This window comes from Ctenopharyngodon idella, chromosome 5, assembly GCF_019924925.1.
Source record: "Ctenopharyngodon idella isolate HZGC_01 chromosome 5, HZGC01, whole genome shotgun sequence".
Lineage (NCBI taxonomy): Eukaryota > Metazoa > Chordata > Actinopteri > Cypriniformes > Xenocyprididae > Ctenopharyngodon > Ctenopharyngodon idella.
The window spans coordinates 18837219-18857460 of NC_067224.1; the positions used below are offsets into that span (position 1 = coordinate 18837219).

A 20242-nucleotide genomic window follows, 5' to 3' on the forward strand; every position below is an offset into this window, starting at 1 on the left:
TCTGTCATTAATTACTCACCCTCATGTCGTTCTACACCCGTAAGACCTTCGTTCATCTTTGGAACACAAATTAAGATATTTTTGATGAAATCCGATGGCTCAGTGAGGCCTCTATTGCCAGCAATGTCACCGAACCACTCAAGATCCAGAAAGGTACTCAAAACATATTTAAAACAATGCATGTGAGTACAGTGGTTCTACCTTAATATTATAAAGTGACGAGAATATTTTTTGTGCACCAAAAAAACAAAATAAAGACTTTTCAACAATATCTAGTGATGGCCAATTTGAAAGCACTGATTCGAAACTTTACGAATCTTTTGTTTCGAATCAGTGGTTTGGAGCGCCAAAGTCATGTGATTTCAGCAGTTTGGCAGTTTGATACGCATTACAGTCAAATTAAATAATAAAGTTGTGGACAAAATTATTTCTCCACCATCTGCATGGGCAAGGCAATGTTCAAAAAAGATTGTTGTTAAAGGACAAGCTGAATCAAACTTCTCTCCAGGGGTTGTTAAATATCCCCCAGCAGGCCACTGCAGCGCCACAGTGCATTCCGCTAAGTTAAAACCCAGCTAGGGGCCAAGGGTGTAAAGCTCACTCTTTTCACATACACCTAAAGTCCCCGAGGCTAAAGACATAAACCTTTGCTTTCCATGGAGAAGAACACCTGCTTGCTTTCCGAGTTGACTCATGGAATAACAAAGCAACAGAAATTAAAGGTGCTTAAAGCCATTTTACCATTTTGCTACCTTCTGCCAGGCTTTAGTTATTTAGACCACACTCACTCATCAAAACCCAGCCATACAAAGATATGCCAACAAACTCAAGAGTGCATTTGTATTTTGCACCCTTGAAGGGCACTACAGGAATGGGGCGCCACTCAAGATTGGCTCTTCTACATGGCAGTTAGTGAAGGGTACATGAATTTGCTCACTTTAAAGAATCATTTGATCCTGAGTGGTGTGAATCCTTGATTCATTTTTAACACTGAAGTAATTTATACAAGTTGCCTGAGAATTGAGCCAATTTGAACCCATTATGAAATATCCTTATATATTACACATTTTATGTTTGTTCTTACCAAATGCCCAATGACGAGACGCAAAAGGGCTTTTCACACTTGAAATAGTTATCCCTGGGTCATTCTAAACCCTGGGTAAATGGCATCCTGGGTTATCTTGCTTCACATTTGTTCACTGTTCTTTACCTGGGGTTAACAATTAATCACATTCATATGCTGGCATTTCACACTGTACATTGCTAAACCCTGGGTTAACGTTCTTATTTGCATATTTGCAGTGTCAATGTCATTGATTGGATGAGCGCAGCACACAGCCCATTTACATAAAGGATCTAGAATTGTGCATCCTCATATTGTACATTGTCAACTGCTATCAAGTTTCCTGATTGGACTTTTTAGACTATAAGAATTAAATGGTCTGTTCTTTACTCCAATTGTTGCGTTTTCTGTCACTGTTGGCGCTTTTGGTGGTGAACAGGGGTCAGCATGGGAACTCTGAATGGTCCGCGGATATGCAGCCCCGTACGCAACAAACTGCGATGCACTGTGTATTCGGACACCTTTCTATCAGAACCAGCATTAACGTCTTAAGCAATTTGAGCTACAGTAGCTTGTCTGTTGGATCGAACCACACGGGCCAGCCTTCGCTCCCCACGTACATGAATGAGCCTTGGCCGCCCATTACCCTGTCGCCGGTTCACCACGGTTCCTTCCTTGGACCACTTTTTATAGATACTGACCACTGCAGACCGGGAACACCCCACAAGAGCTGCAGTTTCAGAGAAGCTCTGACCCAGTCATCTAGCTGTCAAAATTTGGCCCTTATCAAACTCGCTCAAATCCTTACGCTTGCCCATTCTTCCTGCTTCTAACACATCAACGTTGAGTCCAAAATGTTCACTGCGTTTCTGTGACTGTCCAAAGCACATGAATTTGAGGATTGAGGAACCCTAATGCGAAGCAGGTTTTGATAACCCCAGGTAAAATGTGGTGCAAAACCCGCTTCTAAATTACAAGTGTGAAACGTTAAGAGTTAAGAGCTAGGTTTAGAACGATGATAACCCGGGGTTAAGCGCAGTGTGAAAAGCCATAAAGAGGCTTCATTTGATGCACAACTTATTTTCTATAACAATTTTAGCAGCTAAATTTTCTTAAAATTATGAATTTTGCTGTTCTGCTATAAAGATAACATTCTAATACATTTACGTATGGCTTTATCTAGGGTGTTCCAAAGTATGAATGTGGTGATAGGGCAAAGTGATGCTCACTTTAAATGAATTTGCCCTCAGTGTGAATAAACTTGTATGCAAAATGATCATTAGCTTTATTGTTCGTTGTATTTTGGAATGTGGGAGTGCTTCAGAAGAGCGGGAGACACTTATTCTTTCTTCTTCTAGGCATATTGATTTCATCTTCAAGCTGGGGGGGTCAATGCTTGTTATAGGCAGTGATGTCATGCCTGGTGTTAAAACTCAAATTAGATCTGCTTCTTTGGCCAAAGACAGAGGAATCTGCCATGACAGGCTGTGGACAGCTGTGTGAACCAACTAAATCACACTGCAACTAATATCTTCATGTAAATCAACAGACAGATTGCTTATAAGTAAAATGTAAATGCACCATAGATGGACTTTCACTTTTGTGCTTGGCTTCAAAAACTTTAGGCATCCTAGATACATTTTATGATGGTACTTTTTTTTTTTTACCGAGATAAAACTTGTTATAACATACAGCATTGTGACAGTCATTTAACAGGCTTGCATTTTTACTAATCTTGAGTTGATTCATCATTAATAGCAATTAAAAACAACCAGGGTCAGACTATGGTTCTTAAAATTTAATCCATACCTTATGTTGCAGTTCCTTTTAAAAATGACCAGATTATGGTTGGTAAATCATTTATTTACTTGCCAAAAACAAATTTTAAACAATGCTAGTAAGATATGCAGAATAACATGCTGATTCATACACATGTCAGACACAAGTTAGTATCTAAAGTGCATGTAAACCAAAAGCAACTAAAATATGTTCAAGAACAGTGAAAAGCTAAAAGAGAGTCTAAAGAACTATACACTGTATGTTTCACATGTGCTTCTAGCCTTTTGGGCTACAGGATCCCATGAATTACAAAAAAAAAGTTTATGCTTATTTTGTAGGGCTCTGTTTTTCAAAAAGAGCACCAAAATGTTTAATTCTGTTGATTTTGAGAGCAACATTTTTACATTTCCTGCAGTAATATTGTGTATTATTACCTGTGACTATGGGCAAGAAAGCATCTCTAAAAGACCCACTCAAATACTGGACTAGTTTTTCACAAAATTACCTTTCAAAATGTGGACTACTGTGGTAGTACCATATGGTACAGTGATAGTATCAGATAGTAATACCATAGAACATTGATAAATGGAACTGAATGATTTCCATGTACATGGTAATGCAGTGGTTCACTTTAATAGTTCTGCAGTGTACTGTTCGTTTAGTGGCGGAAAAATTGCCTTACCTGCAGTAATATGAATCGCTTACAAGCTTCAAATGCAATTGTTGGAAGATTTTCTTCAATTAATCGTAGGTAATCCAGTAATCCCCATTTTTTTCATTATGAACTGCGTTACTGTTTATGGAGAGATTTAGTGCACGAGTGAACTGTCTGAATGATTATTATTGATTCGTGAACCCATTTATTATTTACTATTTTGAAAAAACGTTTCAAAGAACTGACTCAAAAGACTGATTTATTTATGAATGGATTATTTTTAAGTCCTAATGTGTTCACAATAATAACAATGGAGCGTCACATGCTCAAAAGTTGATTGTTGCACCGTAGCAGGTGGAAAAGTCACGCAATGTATAATAACGAGTCAAGCAAAATGTGGCAAATCTACAAATGTATGGCGACCTAAAAAATAGATAGATAGATAATATAGTGTAAATATTAAGGCAAAGTAACATATTAAAAATGTTTTTCATGTGACTGTCACAGTTTTAGGGGGCCTAACATTAATTACATTGGTCAAAATTTATTTGACAATTTTCCTGAATTTTTTTGTTAGTATTGACATGATTTATGTTTTTCATCTTGCAACAGTGGTCGTGGTCTCACGCAGTTAAACTCAAATAAATGGAGCTTTGCCTATAGGATGCTTTGTCCCGGGGCAAGATCATAACATGAGGCCAATTAATAGGCTACACAGGAGGCCACAATGCAAACATTCCACAAGAGTTTAGCGGCAGGGAACTATGTCTACTGTGAACCCAAGTCATAATGCCATGTTTTTATTGCAGTCTCAGCTCAAGTCAAGTGGATATAGTATTCTGAGGCAGGCCGGGAGAGCGAGACAGAGAAAAAGAGGATGGAAATACTAAACAGTCAATCCTAAACTCTCAGCAGAGCACTTGCATGGCTACTTGCACAAGCGCATGTGTTCAGGTCAGTACTCATAAGCGCTATGGTTTCATGCTCCACAAACAGGACATTTAACTTGAAGTTCATGATAGGGAAGGTTTGCGAATTTGCGTACTGACAGATATTGGAAACTGACCCGTATTAGAGCCCTGAATACTTTTGATTCTCTTTAGAATTAATGATCTCCCAGTGACATCCCTAAGAGAAGAGAGAGCAGATGAGCTTTCCATTGTTTATGAACAGCGCTGGTGTGTATATCATAGGCTGAAGGTGGTCCGATTCCTTAAGGAGTGAAGAAAGGTGTGTGTGTGTGTTTTTGTCAGTGCTTGGGAGGTTGTGATTAAGGTTTTCACTGTGAGGTGAAGACCACCAGGAGATTGTGCATGCATTTTTGAGTGAACATTTGCTTGTATTAGTGTGTGAAAGAAAACAATAGATTTATTCTTAAGATACTTGATTCATAGAATCTTTATTGATCAGAAGTTGGACAATGTGATGAAGATTGAATCAAGTCAGACAATGCGTAGACACCTGCATGTGATTATACATTTTTATGTTTTTTTTTAATCCACAAGAGTTTCTGTTTTTAATATGTCTGTCAGTGGCTCTGCCAAACTGTTGATCTTGACCTGCTTATCTTATCTGTAACTTTGTCTGCTGTGCTTCGCCAAGCCCAACATCCATTAATATTGATTATTTTTTTGATAAAACATTCATTTGCAAAGCATTGTTACCAAAGCATGCTCCTCTGCAGAACCATAATGTACAGGGTATTTTAAAGTTGAAGTAAACACATAAAGATGTGGAGATAATTCTTGACAAGGCTGTTTAGCGTTTTTGTTTGAACATGTTACAACAACACCGGCATATTTATAATATTTATGAGTTGTAATGTTCAGAAAGTAGCATTTATGTAAGGACATACCCAAACTGATATCATCTGTTCTTTTGACTGCATGATATAAGTGTCTACGATCTTCTGTTATAGGCCTGTTGTTTGTTTTGATCACCAAGCAACCATGATGCTGCAGGCACTGAAAACCATGATCACTGGGAATAAGCATTGGCAGGTTTCTGCAGCATTTAGTTTCTTATGTTTGGAAGAAGAAACCAACACAATAATGGTATTTATTCCTCAAATAATATTAAATTGTTATTGATCATTATGAGAGCAAGCCAAAGTTACACCATAAAACGTTTTGGTTATTTGTATATATTTATATTATTATATTTATCTATATAATAAAAATTAGGGATGCAGGATATATTGGTGCCATATCAGTTATCAGCTGATATTAGAGATCTTGGTCCCACTTTATATTACGTGTCTTTAACTACTACAGTGCATGCATAATTATTATGCAAGTTGATTTTTTTTATCATATTTTTTTCCCAGGCACATTTTACCAATTCCAAACCACATCAATCTTAATAACTACTATTAATTTTGTATTTAATCATTTATAAGTGATATATAATTGTTCATGAAGGCTGGAAATGAAAAACACCTTATATTCAGGTGTGCAGAATTATTAGGCAGGTTTTGTTTTACAGGCAAAATGAACCAAAAAAGAGATTTAAAAAATATTAAAGGGTTAGTTTACCCAAAAATGAAAATTCTGTCATTAATTACTCACCCTCATGTTGTTCCACACCCGTAAGACCTTCATTCATCTTCAGAACACAAATTAAGATATTTTTCATAAAATCCGATGGCTCAGTGAGGCCTCTATTGACAGCAAGATAATTAACACTTTCAGATGCCCAGAAAATATGAAAATACTTTTTGTGCGCCAAAAAAACTAAATAACGACTTTATTCAACAATATCCGGTAATTGCCGATTTCAAAACACTGCTTCATGAAGCTTCGAAGCTTTACAAATCTTTTGTTTCGAATCAGTGGTTCGGAGCGCGTATCAAACTGCCAAAGTCACGACCCCCCCAGTGGTGAACCATTAAAATTTCGAAACACTTATGACGTAATGAAGCCTCGTTTACTGAAATCACATGACTTTGACAGTTTGATACACCCTCTGAACCACTGATTCAAAACAAAAGATTCGTAAAGCTTCGAAGCTTCATAAAGGCAGAGGGGGAAAAAAAACAAGATAGCAAGGCCACGAATTTAGAAGTTTTTGTACCGCATTTTACTAATTCGTTCCCTTGATTTAGTTAAATGGTCATTAAAGCTGCAGTCCGGACGTTTTGCCTCTGTCGCCATCTCTGTTTGAAACCTGCAATTGCAGTTGTTTGTGGCATTATCATTTGGATCTTTCTGGATTACAGTCCGTCATCAAAATGATAAGTTTAATTATTTCAACTGCTGTGAGAAAAGGCTATAAATGATCTGCTATAAGCAGCATCCTCACATGATAGAGCTTCTAGCTGCGACTCCTTCCTTTTTGTTTACAGACGTGACATAATGACACAAAGACGGACGACTGCATGCTCGAATTTCACTCTTATTATAAAACATTATTACAAGCTTACCGTTGTGAATCAAGCTAAGGTAAGGAGAACACTGGCTGGTTATGTACTTGCTCAAAAATTGATTTTGGATAATTTTTAACCAAAAAAAGTTACGGACTGCAGCTTTAAGTTTGAAAAGAAATGGACCAAGAAAAAAACTTCAGACTTTCAGACTCTTTCACAAAGTAAGTGCTCAGAGTAATAAAGATATCATGTCCTCTATAAGGCCTTAAAACCTGACATTTTGATTTTAAAAACCATGTACTAGCACGGGCAACCATGACAGGGCAATCACACAACATTACAACCCGTGGTAGAAAAGTGCAACCTCCCTGCACATAAATCTAGTGTGATGTTTGTAACCTCGGCCTGAACCATACTCCAGGAGGAAAAGAAGCAAGTTCCTGATGGATTACTGAGCAGTGACCTTTAGGCAAGAAGTGATGAATATGTCTGAAGACATCTGTGGGACTCCAGAGTCATAAGCAATGGCATTACTAGCAGAAACCAGACACTAATAATGAGTGCGTTATTGCAAAATACCAGCATCAAGATATATTGTCATTAACCAAGCTCAGCTGAGAGTGAAGTGATGAGTGTTGTGTGGGAATTTTAAGGCGTGTATTGCAAATGAGCATCTGTTTCTTGGAAAGATTCTTTAAAGAGTGTTTTTCGTATAGATTAGCGACAGCTTGCATTCTTGATCATTTATAATAGTAACAAATAGGTTCATAAAATGCTGTGCTACGTGAATGCTGAGCATGCATTTTCTCTGAGTGAGATTTATGCATGTTGTGAATAATCACTTGGCTAATAAGGTCACATCTGGTCACAATTAAGAACAGCTTTATTAATGGATGCTGTAAAATTTTACTGTGGCGCAACACTTTCAAGCATATTCCCTTTCATCCCTGTCAATAGTATGCTACGTGACAACATATTTATAGGTGCTAAAAGAAACTGCTTGCCGGCGAAATGTGATGAAAGCTGCTTGAATTCTGTCAACTTTGGATGGCACAGGGTTATTTGTTTAAGAATTTCAACCTTGGAATTCAGTTGTTCATGGAAATGTATTTATCTGGGGCTAGTTCAAGACCCAATGTCTCCATAACTGCCCAGCTACCTATTATTACCCTGAGACTCTTGTTTCCCACTAGAATCATGTCAAAATAATCAAATGTTTTGCAAGCACAATCTTGCTTTTATACACATGGTTATGCCTAAAGTTGAAGAGCAGAGAATATATTAGTTGGGCTGAGAGTTGTACAGATAACAGAGAAACCAGTCAGGATCTGATAATCATACACATACACAACAACACGTGCAAACCCACCCTGTTATTCTAGCTTATTCTGTAATACCCCTACACAATAATTTGCCCTGTGTAATTCCATGAATAACCAGATATTAAATGTCTAATTGCTATTTAACAGTGTTGCTGTTTTGAATTCATTCAGCTCAATGTGTAATATGTGACTCCACAGTGACCGTAAAAGCAAAGTTCTCACAAAATTTCCAAACCCAAAGCTATTTAGATGATTCATAGTCTTCTCATGGGAGTTTCAGCAATGGTATTTTTATAGTTGATTGTGGATTGCAGAGTTATTAACTGATTCTGTGTGAGTATTTATTGCAATTACATGACTTTAGTGTGTATTTAAAGGTTAAATGTAAATGTAGACTTATTGTTCTGCCTCAATATTGTTTGGACCAAGAAGAAAATGCTGGATCAAAACATTCATTTTAATATACATTTATTTAATAACACACATAATGTGCTATATAAGTGTTTTAAAATGTACACTATATACCGTTCAAAAGTTTGGGGTCAGTAAGATTTTTTATGTTTTCCAATGAAGTCTTTTATGCTCACCAAGGCTGTATGTGATCAAAAATACAGTAAAAACTTATTACAAGTTATTTTAAAGTAACTTTTCAATATATTTAGGGCCCGAGCACCAGTGGTGCAAGGACCCTATTGTAATTGCTCAGTCAATTATTCTTCTTCTCCAAAATGAATCGCATTTTTGAGGGCTCGATAGCGCCACCTACAAAATTTCAATTAAGCGTCTTTCGTGCTACGTTTCACATAGAGATATGAAATTCGGTGGACACATGTAACAGCCCTACAAAATACCTACAAAAAAGTCCCTGGGTGCAAAATCTGAAAACCCAACAGGAAGTGAGATATTTTAAATTTTCTCTGCAAAATATTTGCAGTTTTTGCTATTTCCAGACATTGCACTTTAACGAACTCCTCCTAGAGATTTTATCAGATTAACATCATATTTGGTCAGTCTAATCTAAAGGCCTTTGCGATGTTAAATTGCGAAGATCTTGAGTTTTCGCTGAAGGGCATGTCCGTGGCGGCCTGGCAAATTTCTATGTTTCGCCATGAAACAGGAAATTGTTGTAACTCGGGCATACAATGTCCGATCTGCCCCAAACTTCACATGCTTTATTAGGGTCCTGGCCTGAAGACATCTACATGGCAATATTCAGTTATAGTCATATCACCACCTGTGGGCAACAGGAAATGACATGTTTTACACTGTGATTAACTCCTCGTAGCGATTTAACTAGATCAACATCATATTTGGTCAGTCTAATCTTAAGGCCTTAGCGATGTTAAATTGCAAAGATCTTGAGTTTTCGTTGATCGGCGTGTCCGTGGCGGCCTGACAAAGTCTGATGTTTTGCCATGAACAATGAAGCTGTTGTAACTCAGGCATACAATGTCCGATCTGCCCCAAACTTCACATGTTTGATAAGAGTTCTGGCCTAAAGACATCTATATGTCAATATTCAGTAATAGTCATAGCGCCACCTGCTGGCAACAGGAAATGACATGCTTTACACTGTAATTCACTCACAGAAACACATTTCAATATGCCATGAAGTGCCAAACATACTAGAAACACGTTAAATCATGCAACACTTGGCTAAGTACTAAAGTATGCAATTAACGGCACGAAACAAAAAGTTGTTGTAACTCAGGCATACAATGTCCGATCTGCTCCAAACTTCACATATTTGATAATAGTCCTGACCTGAAGACATCTACATGGCAATATTCAGTAATAGTCAAAGCGCCACCTGTTGGCAGCAGGAAGTGTGGCACGTCGAAATGACATATTTTGGTAACACTTTATTTTAGGGTCTTTTAACTAGTTGCTTATTAGCATGCATATTACTAGAATATTGGCTGTTTATTAGTAATTATTAAGCACATATTAATGCCTTATTCTGCATGAGCTTATTCTACATTCTTAATCCTACCCAATACTTAAACTTAACTACCTTACTAACTATTAATAAGCAGTAGATTAGGAGTTTATTGAGGGAAAAGTCGTAGTTAATAGTGAAAACATGTTCCCTATTCTAAAGTGTTACCCATATTTCCCTTGTATTTACTCGCTTACATGCATTTCACCCACTATTCACTGTTTTCCTAAGGCCACCGGGTGGCAGTGAGCCCGGATGCGAGGGCCCTTTCATCGCTGCTTGCAGCTTTAATTTTAAATGTAATTGATTCCTGTGATTGGGAAGCTGAATTTTTAGCAGACATTTCTCCAGTCTTCAGTGTCACATGATCCTTCAGAAATCATGCTGATCATTCTAATATTTGGTGCTCAAGAAACATTTCTTATTATCAATGTTGAAATATTTTTATGAAAACCATGATTTTTTTTTATTCTTTGATGAATAGAAAAGTTCAAAAGAACAGCATTTATTTGAAATATAAATCTTCTGTAACATTATAAATATCTTTATTGTTATGTTTGATCCATTTAATGCTGAATAAAAGTGTTCATTTCATTCATTCTTAAAAAAAAAAAAAAAAAAACATGTATTAACCCAAGAAATCATTACCCTTCACTAAATGCTCTTAGTAACAGGTAAATCACATTTAATAGAAGACACTCATGTAGAGAATGTGACTGTTGTTGTAATCTAAAACAGAAAATGTATTGCTCAAGGGCTTGACAAATGCAATTTCCTTAACATATGCCGATGGGAAAGAAAAAGGGAGAGACAGAATGCTAGTGAGATGCAATTATGTGGACCCGAAGTGATAGCTGATATCATCTAATCAAAACGGTAAAATAAGAAGGGCAGGGCTCAGCTCCACAGCTGCCCAGAATGAAAACTCACCATTTCTCAGAGGAGGAAGAGAGCGAGAAATTGCTCTTACAGCTCGCAGATGGGAACGAAGGGGGAAAAAAATTTCTGGCAGAGCAAAAGGGGGCTAAGAGTTTTAACAGTCTCCCTACATCTGTTTATTTAGAGAAGAAACCATTGTGTCATTCAGTTATTCTAAGCTTTGTGGTGGCCAGCATTCAGGCCCACAGTGATCGCTCCAACAAAGCGGCCCCATAACATAACTGGGGCCACGGCCGTAAGGTACCACAAGGAGGAATCATGCTAAAGGTTTCGCATTACCTGCTTGTTCTTTACGTCTCCATAACCGGACGGGTCAGGCCAGGCTTTTTGCAACAATTGGGGGCATAGGGCGAATGGAGAGGGTGATAGTTGGGCTGATTATGGAGGAGGAGTTCTGCATGCCATTTTTGACACTTACCCTTTACCATCACAAGGTTACAAAAGGTTCAGCGAGCTTGTGTTTTACAAGCTATGCTTCTTTTAGATACCAATACAGGGCTGACAAGGTGTTTGAAACAGGCTTCAGAAATTCAGAGAACATCTTCCCACCATAACCACAGCTTGACAGGTGTGGTTATGTTTTATTTGGCTGTGAATATTTTATACTCTCTAAACTAATATGCTTTTGAAGTATTCGTGTAATGAATGCAGCTTGCCAAAAACATCAACAAATTGGCGTATTAACTATTATGAAAGATTAGCAGGGCTGTGCAGAATTGCATGTGGGTGTGAGACACAACACAGGCCAATAATTAAGTGCAAGTTTTAAAGAATTACTCATATCTGAATTATTTGTACACCTGACCTCGTATCCAAAGCTTCAGTTCTGAACAAACAAGTCTCAGGTCTTCATTTGCGTGACTTAAGCATTCTAAATATCATTAATGCCCATAAAGAATGTTTGTGGTTGCCACTCGTTTTTACTGTCAGGCTTTGTTGTGTCTCATGCAGTAAAATTCTTCCATGCTGCACTCCATGTTTGTTGGATTAAGGTCATGTCTGCGAGGGGTTATGTCTTTATTGGCAGGCCCCATATGCACACATGGCATTCTTCTCCTCTTTGCAATGGTATGACGGGCCCTTAGGCCTGTATAAATAGTCACTTGTAGTATGGAAAGGGAAGGGGGCCATGTGTTGGAACAGCTGGTCTGTGTGTGTGTGCGCTGATCAAGGGAGTTGACATGGCTGTGGGTTCAAACAAGACTTGGCAAGATATCGGTCCTCCTATCTGGTGTCAGTCAGAAGATGGGATGGCAGCTGATGGCAGTGCTGGAATGGAATGAGAGTGAATGAGGTTTTTAGTCAACATCCTCCCTGACTGCGATATTGATGTCTGGATTCCATGGGATACTCCACATAGATACAGATAATACTCCCTGAAAGGCTCAAAGTCTTTGTCTTCGTTTTTTTTTTTTTGTATACATGAAATGGAATGATGAAGCACAATTATGTCCAGATTTAATGCTTTTTTAAAACTGAAAACTATAAAACTAGAACTATTATGTTATGTTGCATTTTAAAGCTTAAAGCTTCAACTCAATTGATTCTGGACAACACTATAGAGCAGCTGTCTATATCTCTATCATGGAGCTAACAACAGTTGGTGGTGTGTTTAGAGCCGCAATAAAACCAAGAACAGCTGCTTTGTGTCACAACTTCCTGTAGGAATGTTAATATCATTTTGATCATAATTTGGAATCAATTCTATAAGAATCCTCTAAGAATCAATTAAGAACCAACTGGATGAACTGAAATTCTGACTTTTTTTTTTTTTTTTTTTCCCAGTTTATTTTTAGGGAACTTATGTTTATCCAGTAAGATCTTGGCAGATTTTAAGAGCATTTTTATTTGATCCATATAGGATGGTTCCAAAATAGAGCTAAATCATGTTTGCATAAAAAATCTCAAAATATTTTATAGCCATTTGCCTTGATCCTGCTGAAATGCCTCAGTTTTCAAAAAAAAAAAACCCTACACTGTAAATCTTTATTCAGGGTATTGAGGCAATCAGTTGCCTCAAAATTTTTAAGTTAAGAAATTCAAAGTTTAAGTAAGCAGAACTGGCAGGTTTTTATTTTGTACTCATGCATTTTAATTGTTCTTAACTTGAAAAGTTTGAGTACACTAATTCATACATTTAACTTGAAATTATCATGTAACCTCAATGTAAACGTTTTTATTAGTGTAGCATAACAAAACATTAATCACTACTAAATATCCCACTTAACATTAATCTTGCACACACACAAAAAAAACATTATATAACATTGTAGCATTTACTCTGCCTTTCGAGTGCTATGGACAAAGAATGCTGGGAAATAGAAATCCCAGCCCAGTTTCAGTTAAACTTAAGTTCATCTAAATTAAAAGAAATAAATTCATAAAACTCAAAACAATGAAATGAGTTTACTCAAAATATATCAGTTCTGTGAACTTGAAAGAAAAAGAAAGTGCTAAATACTCATAAAAATTGATTTGACTGAACTAATTTGTTAATTTAAGTTTGTCCTACTCAAACCAATTAGCGTTAATATTAATAACACTTTATTTTAGGGTCTTTTAACTAGTTGCTTATTAGCTCACATATTTCTAGAATATTGGCTGTTTTATTAGTACTTATAAAGCACATATTAATGTCTTATTCTACATGACCTTATTCTACATTCTTAATCCTACCCAATACCTAAACTTAGCAACTACCTTACTAACTATTAATAAGCAGTAAATTAGGTGTTTATTGAGGGAAAAGTCATAGTTAATAGTGAATATGTGTTCCCCATACTAAAGTGTTACCAAAATATCTAATGTATTTTAACAGAAATCTATTGATAGCCATTTAAATTTAACAATTTATAGGTATTATATATCATTATAATTTAAATGATTGATTAATGTATGAAAATGTGCAACACACTTTTAGCATTATCAAAATATGTTGATAGAGTTCATGTTCTGTCTGTGTGATTTCAGTGTTTTGCTATGTGAACTGGAATATTGTTCCTGCAGTACTGCCATGATACAATGAAAAAGAGGGGAAAAAATTATGTGAGTTTATTCTAATTACAGCACGGGTGAGTTTTTGTTTGGGGTCATCCATCAGGGTCAGGAATTTGGCAACAGCACCCCACGGATTATTGTAAGGAATCTGTTTCTCATTAAGTCCTCCAAAAGTGTAAGAAAGGTATTCTTAGACCAGAGCAAAAAAATAAAGGCAATGGGCATTCTTTTATCCATATAAAGTGCATTATTTATTTTAAAACCGTTTAAATTGCTACATGTTGAGCCAAAATTATAATCTGTGACTTTCACCTTTTGCCTTAATGATTGCATAGTAACTGTTAACATTTGACTGTAATACTATGGCACAAAATATTAAGCAAACAATCATAAACATACCCTAATATTTTAGAACATGGAGACATAAGAGACAAAACATTTTCTGTTCATTTCAATTATTTAACTAATAATAATTCTGCTTTAATGTTCTTATAGGAATATATCAAAATGGGTTGTTTCTGTATACTTTACTTTCACTGTATCGACACAAATCAGCACTCATTTACGACACCCAAATATTTCCAAAGCCCTGCTTAAAAATACCATCTTGTTAGTGTGTATCATTTTACTAAGGCATGATAGCATAAACAAGTCGAGCTAATAATGTTTACCAATTGAAGTTTCTCTTATAATGAGCACGGAAGGACTTCATTTGTGCTGTGACTTCATTGCATTTGTTCCATTATTGAGGCTTGTATCCCCATTTAAAGCTGTGTGCTGTTAATTTAAATGAATCCCCATTTAAAGTAAAAGCATGCAGTTCTCTCTTGCATGAGCATCTGGCTTATTTAAATCCTGCCTGCCAAAGAAAACAGTTGTTTATAAATGTTTTCCTCCCTCTATTTAGATCTCCTTTAGATCCAAGAAAAAGCTGTTATGGATTCAGGTATTAAGAGAAAATAGCAGGAAATGTGTTTGATGAACAGCATGCTGTGGTTATTTTGCTGCGATATTTAAATTCACCACAATAGAATTGGAATAGTTACTTGTTGCTTGTGTGGTTGCTGATCTCACTATAAGATACTATTATCTCTGGATCCAATCATTGTGGTCTCAAGACTTCTGACTCACAGGGGTATAGAGTTCCCTTCATCCATCACCTACCAGTGCGAAAACGTCATTGTCAGAGCTGACCATCCGTAACTGACATTGAGTTCATTGTTTAGGGTCAGAAGCTCGATGCACAGTGGCCTAAAGGTACATTCCTAACTCCAGAGTAGTGTTTGAAACACAAACCCTTATTGTGCAAGGTGGATCCACTGATCCTCCATCCTAAGCATCAGCAAATGCCCTCCTTTTGATGTTCAAGTGTAAACTTGCAATGTTATCATCTTACACATAAAGAGTCAACTTTTCTTCACGGCTCATGGTTACATTTTATATCTGAACCCAGAGTTGATATTGCTGCTTTTAGCCAATGTCTCTTTTCCTATTGTCTAATCGACACGGTGGAACGAGCCAGGAACTATCATTTTCAAACACATTCTTTGCCTGGATCAAGCCGAAATGACATTCGCCCAAAATGCATTTTCCATTTGTTGACTGTGAAATGTAAGATTTTATTTCATAAGATCTTGTCTAAAAGGACAAAAACTTATAGAATGAAATCTGGCATGGCAACAGCTATGTATTTTAGCAAAGGCCAAATGTTTCTGAAGTGATTATATATCTCCTGAAATAAATCCACTACAGATGCAGTAAGATCTGATAAAAGAAAAATGACTTTCCACTAAACTTAGATTCCTTTAAAAACCCATGCAGATTTAATGAGCATAGACGGAAACTCACGCTTAAGTTGCATAAAGATGGCTCGACTTAACACATATAAACATTTGACTCCAAATTAAAAGCTAGTTTACAACAGTCTGCAAGGAGAAATTGTTTTTTATGAATATCAAGACATTGTTTATATAAGAGAATCTCTTGCGTGCCCTTTGTAATCAAATTTTTTTTACTATACTATCGTACAAAAGTTTGGGGTTAGTGAGATTATTTAAAATAAATTTGTATTTTTATTTGGCAAGGACACATTAAATTGATCAAAAGTGACACTAAAGACATTTAAAATTTCAAAAATTTCTATTTAAATGATGTTCATGTGAACTTTCTATATAACAAAGAACCCCGAAAAATAAATGCATCACCGTTTCCACAAAAATATTAAGCAGCACAACCGTTTTCAACATTGATAATAATAATAAATGTTTCTTGAGCAGCAAATCAGCACAGAATGATTTCTGAAGGATCATGTGACACTGAAGAAAGGATTAATGGCTACTGAAAGTTCAGATTTGCCATATTATTTCATAATATTACTGTTTTACTGTACTTTAATGTAATATGCAGCCTTGGTGAGCATAAGAGCACTTCTTTCGAAAACAATAGGAAATCAACAATCTTATCTTACCAAACTTTTTGTGTGTGTACATGTTTTTCTGTCCTGGTGGAGACTGCAACCTGAATGCACACAGACTCATGGGGACTTGTGTCACCGTGGGGAGCTTATAAATCATACAGAATGTTTTTTGTTTTTTTGAAAAAATGCAGAAAGTTTTCTGTGATGTGTGGGTTTAGGGGTAGGGTTAGTCTGGGGTAGGGCATACAATATACAGTTTGTACAGTAAAACCATTAAGTCTATGGAGAGTCCCCACAAGGAGAGAGAGAGAGAGAGAGAGAGAGAGAGAGAGAGAGACTATTGACGGAAAATTGCAATTTATGCTTTTATCTTGTTCAGCAATACAGTTGCTGGCTGCTCATGAACAGTCATGCATAGTCACAAAATCAAATGCTGTGATACTGCCCAAGAACGCAAGTCATACATATTCGACAAAGTCTGAGAAACAACAGTATAGTGAGTCTTTCTAACTCACTTTCGGCTCTGAGGTAATCCAAACCTTTTGGAGAGAGACCATTCCTAAACCATCATGCCCCACCTCCATTTTCCCGCCCCTTACTTGACGTCGAGATTTGCAACAACAAACGGTCTGACCAATAGGAATCCCTAAAAGTTCCGCAGGAGTAGAATGGATAAAGCAAAACTAGCGGGTCAGAAAGGGGCCAGTGTGTGAATTTGAACGCCGTGTTATTATCTGTTCGCGTCCCTAAACGTACTTAATGACGGACGACAAGCGCACGCCCGTGAATTTATCTGTTCAGTCGGGGAAGCGTGATGTTAGCGCTCGAGCACATTTGGATGTGAGCAAGAGACGCGAAAGGACGAGCTCGTGAGCTCTTCACTTCTGCCCACAAGAAAGACAAGAGGTGGAAGGAGGAATCACCGTACTGTCACACGGACACAAGCCGAGAAGATGGAGTGAACGACCCGTTTGCTGGAAATAGCACTTTTCGTAATTCAGGCTTCTTTTTAAGACATGGATTACAGGGAAATGTCTTTATAAATTCACCGCAACTGTGGAACAAACTTTTCTTTTGGATGGACCTTGCAAACATGATCTGAGCCGAGGGATTGTTCCCTCCATAGATGCAATGGAAATATGAAATATGCATGCTTAAAACTGACCTGACGGCAACCAAACGATTACAGACTTCGATATGGCAACTTGTGCAAGTTTGGTTCGGGGCGCGCGCACTTTAATTTGGCCTTTCGCTTGTGTGCTTGTTTGTTTTAGTTGTTTTTCCATCGCCTCGTCCAACCACCACGGCCGTCGGTTGATTTGCTGGCAAGCGATATTAAACTGCCAGTCGGAGCCCGAGTGTCATTACGCTTATGACCAGTATTTGCACGCCTGTGAATCGATCCTGACCGGCCAGAGGAAGAGGTGTCCCAGTCACTGCATCTCGTCGCTTGTGCAACTCAACCTGACCAAGAGCGGCCCGGCGCTGGAAGACTGCAGCTGCGCCTCGGACCCCCGCTGCCGGGAGATCAAACGATCCATCGAGCCGTGCTTGCCCAAAACCAGCAGCATGGGCTGCACCGAAGCCCGGCGCCAGTGCGAGAGGGACAACCAGTGCCGAAACGCGATGGGCGATTATTTATTCCACTGCGGGAAACTCTTCAGCGGCTCCAGCTGCTCGAACCCATGCCGCAATGTCATCGCGTACATGCGCAAACTACCCAAAGCTCAACTCCTGGATTCTTGCGTCTGTGATGGATCAGAGCGGACTATCTGCGAGTTTATCAAAACTAGTATGAAAACGCTTTGCTTTGACTCTCCCCCCGTGGATGAGGAAGGCTCCAGTGGGTTGGACGATGATGAGTCTGATGATGAGGATTACCCAGAGCCAGAGCCCACGAGGAACACAGGTTCTGCTTTTGTGGCATGTTCTGTTTTGACTGTGGTGGCATCCATTTTGGCTCTAGTGAAATCACTTTGAAGGCGAGTTAATAATCTGCTCCAACGGCTGTTCGGGAATAGTGCATTTTGTCAGTTTTCTCCTGTTTTACAATTCATTTATGGCAAGCTGTTATGGCAACATTTATTCCTTAAAACGATCTAGTCTTTGTTTTACACGGACTATTTTAAATTCAGGTAATCCAATAGTGACTATCAACTTTTGTTAGGTGTTCATTAGGTTCTAGTACTTGCTTTTAAGTTACTAGTAGCTATCCCAGAAGTAACTAGTTTATATCCCCCTTTTTTTAGTAACATTTCTTGTCTCACAAGTTACAATTGCTTTTACTGGTCATTTACAATGACACGTCAGTAAATTCCAGTAAAAAATCATACTAGAAAGGTTAAAAATGTTAACAGTAGACTAGTTTGCATATTCAGTTTAGTACGTGGAAAAGTGGAATAGGTTATATCTGAACCATATGTCCCCATAAAATTTAACTGCACAGGTCAGCGAATTCATACCAGTGACAATGGATTAGTTACTTGTCACTATTTGACATGACTAAGGATAGTGACTAATAGCAAAGGATCAAGGAATGGAAGTAGTAAGTAATGAATAAATAGTAATAGCTAATGAGTCCAGTGAAATAAAAATAGTCACTATTGGATTACTTGCTAGCAAGTAAAAAATAAGTACTAGTAACATAACAATAGATATTAGTTAGCTTTAAGGAATAAATGTTAATAGAGCTTGACATGGTTTTTCTCCAAAGATTACAAGCTTTGTGTGACATTTAGGTGCAGTTCACATCCAGAAGTTGTCACATTGTAAATGTGTTTTGATTCACTATGCAAATTTAGCATTTCAGATTCGGCCCAGGTGAACAATGCCTTGTCTAATGTAAGTTTTTATTATCAAGCTAAAATTCTGATTCTGAAGTTATTTAAGAGCAGGGATACAAAGTACTTTAGGTCAGTCAACTGCCTTAAACACCAACTTGCCTATTTCAAGTGCTGTTTTGTAAAAGATAAAGATATTTCCATAAAGATATAGAAAAAGTTTATTTTGTTACATAGACATTTTAACAGTGAAAGTTGTAATTATAAAACTGTGCACTGCCAATGTAAAACTAGATTTTTTTAAGTATGTAAAGTATTTTTATAAAGTTGCAAACAACTTTGGATAAGTAACTTGTGTAAAAAAGTGTTTGGAATGCTGGAAAGAATGAGTAGATCTCTATATTAGCTAGTAACATTTGATAAACCTTATGAAAGTCCCAGAGATCCTTTATTTTTTTGTCATAAAGTAACCTTCAAAACAAAGGGTGATGATTCCAGCTTTAAAGGGAAGTTAAATGTTTGTTGTAATTATTTTCCTTTTAAGATATTGTACAGTGTACAGATTTTCAGAGAATCTTTTAATTGTGTTATCTAAGATGAACTATTTACTGTGTAGAAATGTCTAAATCCACTGTATGACTGCCTCAGTGATGTTCTTTTATAGAAGGCATAAAAACTAAAGTGCAAAGACTCAAACCGAGTTTGTGTAATTTGTTTTTGTTTGCTATATTTCATAGTGTCATTAGGAACTTTCAAAGCATTGACTCCATGCGTGACCATGCATGGATTCCGATGCTAAATCTAGAATATGCTGGTTAGCACAGCAGAGCTTTTCAGGAACAGATTAAGTATCACACACATAAGGAGCTTGAAGCGCTGACACACGACTTAGCAAACAGAAGTGTTTGCTGAAGGCATAAACTCTGATATTTGGATATCTTTAGAATGTGAACACAAAAGCGCGAGTGACTTTTCCCTGGGGTGTCCG

At 37.2% G+C, this 20242-nt stretch overlaps 1 protein-coding gene across 1 annotated transcript; it reads left to right on the plus strand.

Annotated features, from left to right (window-relative positions):
• Positions 1-17117: 17117 nt before the first annotated feature.
• Positions 17118-19950, plus strand: gas1a (growth arrest-specific 1a). Its single transcript, XM_051895066.1, has one exon. The coding sequence runs from the start codon at positions 17672-17674 to the stop codon at positions 18452-18454; it is 783 nt and encodes a 260-aa protein (XP_051751026.1). The 5' UTR covers positions 17118-17671; the 3' UTR covers positions 18455-19950.
• Positions 19951-20242: the final 292 nt, after the last annotated feature.